This window comes from Physella acuta, unplaced genomic scaffold (genome assembly GCF_028476545.2).
Source record: "Physella acuta isolate Inbredline_101_S28 unplaced genomic scaffold, ASM2847654v3 ptg000473l, whole genome shotgun sequence".
NCBI classification, from domain to species: domain Eukaryota; kingdom Metazoa; phylum Mollusca; class Gastropoda; family Physidae; genus Physella; species Physella acuta.
In genome coordinates, this window is record NW_026731992.1 from 921,268 (window position 1) to 930,000 (window position 8,733).

The 8,733-nt window shown below is 39.7% G+C and overlaps 1 protein-coding gene across 5 annotated transcripts in view; it reads right to left on the reverse strand.

Moving 5' to 3' along the window:
• Positions 1 to 1,702: 1,702 nt before the first annotated feature.
• The window catches only part of LOC131943956 (uncharacterized), a 20,015-nt gene continuing 12,984 nt past the window's right edge, over positions 1,703 to 8,733 (reverse strand). For all 5 annotated transcript variants that reach the window (XM_059304360.1, XM_059304356.1, XM_059304359.1 and 2 more), the window contains exons 10-12: positions 4,722 to 4,804; positions 2,850 to 3,015; positions 1,703 to 2,120 (exon numbers count right to left, since the gene is read on the reverse strand). In XM_059304360.1, the coding sequence (XP_059160343.1) occupies positions 2,008 to 2,120; positions 2,850 to 3,015; positions 4,722 to 4,804 (362 nt within the window). In that variant the 3' untranslated portion in view covers positions 1,703 to 2,007. The remainder of the gene's footprint in view (positions 2,121 to 2,849; positions 3,016 to 4,721; positions 4,805 to 8,733) is intronic.

Here is an 8,733-nt window from a genome sequence, read left to right on the forward strand (position 1 = left end):
TGCTCTGGCTTCTGTGAAAAACCTTTCTGTTAAAGACCTGTGTGTTTAGTAATCATCATAAACCCGGCATTGCCCACCCAAACCACAACCAACCAAAACAACAAAACGCAAACATAACGCTAACACAATTACAAATACAAACGAAAACAAAAACCTAACAACAAACCCAACCACAATCACAAACACCAATACAAACACAAAGAAAAAACAAACAAAAAAGCAAACGAAAACAAAAACCTAACAACAAACCCAACCACAATCACAAACACCAATACAAACACAAAGAAAAAACAAACAAAAAAGCAAACGAAAACAAAAACCTAACAACAAACCCTACCACAACCACAAACGTTATTAAAACGTTTTTTATGAATTTTTTTTTTCAGTACTTTACATGTTTTATTTACAATAGAGTTACATGACTAAAAACCATTGCGCGCCTACTGAACGTGATGGCGCAGCTATTGAACGTGATGACGCGTGTGGTGTGGTTGGATAGACATGCCTACTAATTTGGTCCAAATTTTAATTAATTCATAAAAAATTAATTAGGCATCCAATTAAGTCAAATTTAATTTCAGATTGCATTGTCTTCATGTCTTGACCCACGTGCCAAGTGTGAATCGTATCGATCAAGTAGAAGTTTCCGAATTTTCACTCCGGCGTTTCGGTCTAGACAGACAGACTGTCGAGGAAGTGAGTTAAATAAAAGCTTGTAAAAAGCAAACGAAAACAAACCAAATCCAAACGCAAAACCAACCACAAACACAAATACAAACCCAAAGAAAAAAATACAAACGAAAACGAAAAAAGAAAGAACAAAAACGAACCAAATCAAAACGCAACCACTAACGCAAACCCAACCTAAACACAAAGAAAACACTAACGCGAACATAAACGCAAAGTGCTCACAGTCTAGCCCGGGGCAGAATCGCCTGTTTCAGCTTAATAATCGACTATAGTACCCCAACTTATTCATAGTCTTTTGCACTCACTTAAACGAACGTAGGTGCCAAACCAAACCAAATGAACAATTATAATACTCCAAGCTTATTCGTAAAATACCCACAACATTTGCACTTGATCAATCCCCGCTAATTATGTTATTATTTTTTCCCCAACACCAAAGCAAAGTAATAAAAAGTAAATTCTTTTCCACTAATGCAATTTTTTATAAAGGGAAGTAATTGTGTTTTCCTAATTTATCAAAGGGAAGTAAGTGCTAAAGGACTAAATATAAATAATTTTAGACATAATTAGAATTTTTGTTATTTTTTTAAAATTGTCTTTAATGAACATGCCGACAATTATTATTATCAGTTTGAAAATGAAAATCATCTCCCAACACTTTCAATAATAATTTTTTAACTCATAAATTTAGACTTTGAGCACGGTAATAGTCTAACACTTAATCCATAGAAGTATGTCAACGACAAACAAACTTAATACATACAGAATTGAGCTTTATATATTAGATGTGCACAGTTCCGACGAAATCAACAAACAAACGAACAAACAGCCAACAAATTGACGAATAACCCTTAAGGTAAAAACATCACAGAGGAAAAGATTTCGATGGTTGAAAGCATTTTATTGGATGATCAAAGCATATAGCACGAATCATATATGTATACAAAATTGGGATTGATATAATATAATGTAGAGCAGGATTTAGTCAATTTGATGTTTTGTAAAAGATGTAAAAAAATGTAAACAGATGTAAACAGATGTAAACAGATGTATAGATCACCGGTTCTCATCTCACGTCATTTCACAATAATAAATAAGAGACACATTGGCGAAGCTATGACGTCACCAATATTATAATTAAGGACACGCTGCGGTGGCTGAACTCAGACTACACACCTTACATGAACAACTTGTCAGATAAATTACAATGTCATTTTTTTTTAATATTTGAGCATTTACATATCCTGTAAACAGAAGCTTCAAGTATTTCTCTTGGTAACAAAATCTGGTCCCTAAATAAAACCATGGCAACAGAAGCTACAAGTATTTCTCCCTTAAAACTCTCCTGAGGATTTTGCCGCTAGGGTTCTTGGGGATGTCCTCAACAAACTGGACACCGCCACGTAGTTTCTTCGTATGGGACACGCGCTCTGAAAATACGCTAGGGTTAAGGTCTGACCATGGTCTAGGTTAGGGTTAAGGTCTGACACGGGTCAAGATTAGGGTTAAGGTCTGACCATGGTCAAGGTTAGGGTTAAGGTCTGACACGGGTCAAGGTTAGGGTTAAGGTCTGACCATGGTCAAGGTTAGGGTTAAGGTCTGACACGGGTCAAGGTTAGGGTTAAGGTCTGACACGGGTCAAGGTTAGGGTTAAGGTCCGACACGGGTCAAGGTTAGGGTTAAGGTCTGACACGTGTCAAGGTTAGGGTTAAGGTCTGACACGGGTCAAGGTTAGGGTTACGGTATGACATGGGTCAAGGTTAGGGTTAAGGTCTGACACGGGTCAAGGTTAGGGTTAAGGTCTGACACGGTTCAAGGTTAGTGTTAAGGTCTGACACGGGTCTAGGTTAGGGTTAAGGTCTGACACGGGTCAAGGTTAGGGTTAAGGTCTGACACGGGTCAAGATTAGGGTTAAAGTCTGACACGGGTCAAGATTAGGGTTAAGGTCTGACACGGGTCAAGGTTAGGGTTAAGGTCTGACACGGGTCTAGGTTAGGGTTAAGGTCTGACACGGGTCAAGGTTAGGATTAAGGTCTGACACGGGTCAAGATTAGGGTTAAGGTCTGACACGGGTCAAGATTAGGGTTAAGGTCTGACACGGGTCTAGGTTAGGGTTAAGGTCTGACACGGGTCAAGGTTAACGTGTGACAGTTTCCTACCTTCAACAAAACGAGCCACCTCCTTCTCAGTTAGTTTCGAACCCGGTTTCTTGACGACAAACGCCTTTGGCAACTCCCCAGCCTGGTCGTCAGGGACTCCAATGACAGCCACGTCTTGTACATCAGGGTGTCCCAGTAACAGGGCTTCAAGCTCTGCTGGCGGCACCTGTCAGGACAACATTGGAGGACAACTTTATATTGGAGAACAATATTGGGGGCAACTTTATATTGGAGGACAACTTTGGGGGCAACTTTATATTGGAGGACAACATTGGAGGACAACATTATATTGGAGGGCAACATTAGAGGACAACTTTATATTGGAGAACAATATTGGGGGCAACTTTATATTGGAGGACAACTTTGGGGGCAACTTTATATTGGAGGACAACATTGGAGGACAACATTATATTGGAGGGCAACATTAGAGGACAACTTTATATTGGAGGACAACATTGTGGCAACTTTATATTGGAGGACATCTTTATATTGGAGGACAACATTTGAGGACAACATTGGAGGACAACTTTATATTGGAGGGCAAATTTATATTGGAGGACAACTTTATATTGGAGGACAACATTGGAGGACAACATTGGAGGACAACTTTATATTGGAGGGCAAATTTATATTGGAGGACAACTTTATATTGGAGGACATCTTTATATTGGAGGACAACTTTATATTGGAGGACAACTTTATATTGGAGAACAACATTGGAGGATCACTTTATATTGGAGGACATCTTTATATTGGAGGACAACTTTATATTGGAGGACAACTTTATATTGGAGGACAACTTTGGAGGACAACTTTATATTGGAGGACAACATTGGAGGACAACATTGGAGGACAACCTTATATTGGAGGAGAACTTTATATTAGAGGACAAGTTTATATTGGAGGACAACATTGGAGGACAACTTTATATTGGAGGACAACATTGGAGGACAACTTTATATTGGAGGACAACTTTATATTGGAGGACAACTTTGGAGGACAACTTTATATTGGAGGACATCATTGGAGGACAACTATATATTGGAGGACAACTTTATATTGGAGGACAACTTTGGAGGACAACTTTATATTGGAGGACCACATTGGAGGACAACATTGGAGGACAACTTTATATTGGAGGACAACTTTATATTGTAGGACAACATTGGGGGACAACATTGGAGGACAACATTGTAGGACAACTTTATATTGGAGGACAACATTGGAAGACAACTTTATATTGTAGGACAACTTTATAATGGAGGACAACTTTATATTGGAGGACAACTTTATATTGGAGGACAACATTGGAGGACAACTTTATATTGGAGGACAACTTTATATTGGAGGATAACATTGGAGGACAACTCCTTCAGTCTGTCCTTTATAAAGTGCTGCTATTGAACTTACCTGTGAGCCCTTGTATTTGATAAGCTCCTTCAGTCTGTCCTTTATAAAGTGCTCTATTGAACTTACCTGTGAGCCCTTGTATTTGATAAGCTCCTTCAGTCTGTCCTTCATAAAGTGCTCTATTGAACTTACCTGTGAGCCCTTGTATTTGATAAGCTCCTTCAGTCTGTCCTTTATAAAGTGCTCTATTGAACTTACCTGTGAACCCTTGTATTTGATAAGCTCCTTCAGTCTGTCCTTTATAAAGTGCTCTATTGAACTTACCTGTGAGCCCTTGTATTTGATAAGCTCCTTCAGTCTGTCCTTTATAAAGTGCTCTATTGAACTTACCTGTGAACCCTTGTATTTGATAAGCTCCTTCAGTCTGTCCTTTATAAAGTGCTCTATTGAACTTACCTGTGAGCCCTTGTATTTGATAAGCTTCTTCAGTCTGTCCTTTATAAAGTGTTCTATTGAACTTACCTGTGAGCCCTTGTATTTGATAAGCTCCTTCAGTCTGTCCTTTATAAAGACCAGCCCGTCCTTGTTGTAGTAGCCAATGTCACCTGATGGGGAAAATAACTTCCGGGGTCAATCTGGGGGTCAACTTCTGGTTAGAGGTCACATCTATCATCAACAGTAGTTGGTCAAATTCAGGTCTGCAGCAGGTCAGCATGTGTAACAACTGATTTAATGTATTTCATGTCAATGGCTACCTTCAACAGGTGTTTTGATATGTCATGTGATTGACTACCTTCAACAGGTGTCTTTAAGTGTCTTTAAATATAATGGGTGATCCAGTGCGTAGCGCAGCAAATAATTGGGGGCTCGTCCGGGATGTGGAACCTCTCTTTTAAAAAAGTCTAGATCAGATCCTGGACGAGCCCCCAATTATTTGTTGTGAACACATGGACACGCCTTTACTTTTGATCCAGTGCGCAGCGGAACATACAAGACGAACAACCACAAACTGGTTGTAAAACAAGACTAAATGAAACAAACTGCTCTTTAATACTAAAATAATTTAATAATATATAGTATCTACACTAATACGGTCTATTCTTAACACAAAATACGAAGACTAGTAGAAACACTAAGATACAGTGGCTAACTAATTATCCTACTCTAACCTTGGATGATGGACGAAACTGGAGGCAATCACACACGTTATTACACACCTAATATATGTTTACAGAAAACAGGTATAAACCGGACTGTCACAACTCACAGCACGAGGATTGAACAGGGCCGAACGGGAAGATTGTAGGAAAAAAGTCACAGGAAAAAAGTCACAAATATATATTTGCATGATATTTGTTAATACTTTTGTGCATTAAATATTTAGAGAGTGCAAATTAAGTTAGGATTAATTAAATGTAATGTAATGTGTGTAGGCTGTATACGAATAGTAATTTTTATAACTCATCTAAAAATATTTAGTATGAAGTATGTAGATTGTAATTATGTTAAACTTAAGATAAGTAGCATTTAATAGAATGCTCTAAAGTCCACTGTTTTCATCGTGTTTTTTTTAAAATACCAACAGAATGAAGTTTTAATTCATTGGGTTGCGTCCCCTGTGGGACCGCAACTGAACTGTTGATGTAGGTTTTTTTTTCTTGCTCTTGTGAGCGATGTTACCTGTGTCCCATGTCATGTGACATGGGACTGTGGGTAGTTTCGTGCCTAGCCGTGTCAGTTACACGCAAGGTTGCTGTCTGTGGACACGGTGACCAAGATGTAGACCTAATGAAGGGCTACAGTTTTCTTTGTTTCTTTTTTATTCGGTTTTTTTCTCTCTGTTTTATAATCGTCGTACTACTGTGTGATGCATCGCCGTCATGGCTTGATGCCGTGAATAAAGCGAGTACTTGACAACAACTGTCGGTGTCAGTGTGTTCTAAATCTCAGGGTCAGCCCTTCTTAACCACAACTCCTCAGTGGGTAAAAGCATCCCCACTGAGTGAGGGTTACATATGTTTAGTTCAACCACTTTTACTGCCCACATTTATCACGCTCATTACACAACAAAACTTAGGATCCAAACAGAAAGCCGACAAGGTTCAAAGGCTGACATTGACGCAAAACTTCAACAACACAAAATATGTTCGGACAATGCCTACTGAGGAGAGACCGACCAGAGAATAGCCTACGGCAAAATTTGCCTACATTTCTTTTATAATTAACTTTTCTACCGTGTATTTAACTAAATACGTAACAAAAGTTGAGATTGTTGTGTAAATTATCTTAGAGTATTTTCACTTACAATTGTTGTAAACCATAATGCTTTTAACGTCTATAAATTATTGCTACAGGAAATTGCTACACCCCCCCGGACATCCCCCCCCCCGTATTTACCCCCCGGAGAAATTACCACCCTGTGAATTCCCCCCCCCCCTCTCAAGTTAGAATCCTAACTCTAACTAGGATTCTATACCTATATACTACTTTGATCCTAACCTTAAGAAAAAGACCAAAACCTAAGCATCCACCTTAGCCTAAAACTTCACACAAAACCAAAACCAACGCTAGATATTGGTTTAAGCCTAACCCTAACCCTAACCCAAACCCTAACCCTAGACCTAGCCCTAACCCTAACCCTAACCCTAACCCTAACCCTAAACCTAGCTCTAACCCTAACCCTAACCCTAACCCTAGCCCTAAACCTAGCTCTAACCCTAACCATAACCCTAACCCTAAACCTAGCCCTAACCCTAACTCTAAACCTGACGGGGGGGGGGTAATGTCCTACTGGGCGGGGGGTTATTGACAGGGGGGTAATTACTCCGGGGGGGGGGGTAATGTCGGGGGGGGAATGTCTGGGGGTAATTGACGGGGGAAATGCCCTGTTCCCATAAATAATTATTCTATTAAAAAATACAACCCGCAACAATAAACATACAAAATTTGACAATTCTTAACAAATAAATCAAAATATTTCTAAAAACATTTTTGTGACTTTATTTCTGTAATTTTTCCACTGTGACTTTTTCTGTGTTTTTTTCCTTTGACTTTTTTCCGTTCAGCGAACGGGACAGGGTACAAATAAATAACAACATTCACCTCCATTCACCCCCCCCCCCTTCACTCGTTCACTACACTTAAACATATGTCTTTATATGTCATGTGAATGTCTACGAACATGCGTCTTTAAATATCATGTGAAGGGCTGCTTGAATAAAGATGTCTGTCCACCAGGGGCGGAACTACAGTGCCGCCAGACCCCGCAATGTGGGGGGGCCCAGACCAATTGGGGGCCCAATTGGGCTAAATTATTTTTAAAAAAAAATAGGTGGAGGTTGAGTTATCTTTCTTCTACAGTTACAAACAAACACGATAGTCGGCAAACGTCTTTGAGAAAAAATGCACTGACTATAGCTCGAGAGACCGCCAGACATATAGACAACTTCAAAGACGAAGCATCTGAAATTTGACTGTGCCGGTACGCTTTGAAATCGGGCTGGGGAAATGTTGCGGCGAGGCGACTATCCTGGTCTTCTAGACGATCGGAAAAAGTCGGCACTATTGATGTAGATGTTTATCGGCGCTTTCTCGTCCCCTTCCCTTCCCAACTCTCTCCCCCCCCTCCCCCCTACCCCTCACTTCTACCCCTCACCACACCCTTACTCTTACAATAAGATGTAATGCATAGATTAACGAACCGTCTATGAACTGTAAACTGACCACTTCTGCACATTTTGTTAAAGACACTAGTCAGTAGTTGTTCATTTACCTGATGAACAGGGGCGGAACTACAGTCCCGCCAGACCCCGCAATGCGCGGGGGGGGGGGGGGGGGGAGGCCGTTTAGGGGCCCACGGCTGACCAACATTTTTTTTTTTAATTTTGAATTTAATTTTTGCCTTAATATTTGGTTTGTAAAAGAAAAACACTGTAGCTGCGGTACGATTATCTTTATTTTACAGTCACTATACCACGCTCTTCCGCAAAAGATAAAATCCATTACACAAACTACAGTGTAAAATATAGGCAAATCTTCAAATTATGAATGACTTCTTTGACTCGTTGCCCCCCCCCCCCCTCCCCTATCTTTGATAGCTAAATAGAGGACAAGTAACTGTTTGACCGATCCTCCAAAGTATACTGTGGCGGATGGGGCAGGGGATGGGGACCAAAAAGGGGGTTAAAAAATTGTCGACAAATTCTTTACATATTTAAAACAGTTATTTATAGTTGTATTTTTTAACCATCGTCAAGGCCGAGTTCTATTTCCCTACAATCAAACATACGCTGTCGCCGGCACAATTCTTTTTAAAAAAACAACAAAGTCCATAGCACGAAAAGCCGCTACATATGAAGTGGGCTTGCAATACTTTCATGATGCGCGGTTCCTATTTGCGGCATTGGTAGGGGACCCGAAATCCATTGTACATTTTTCAATGTTAATATGTGTTTGTGATAGTGGTTGAATTTGTATCCTGTACTATCTTGTATCGTACAAATAATTTTAAAAAAATAATATAATACTAGAAACT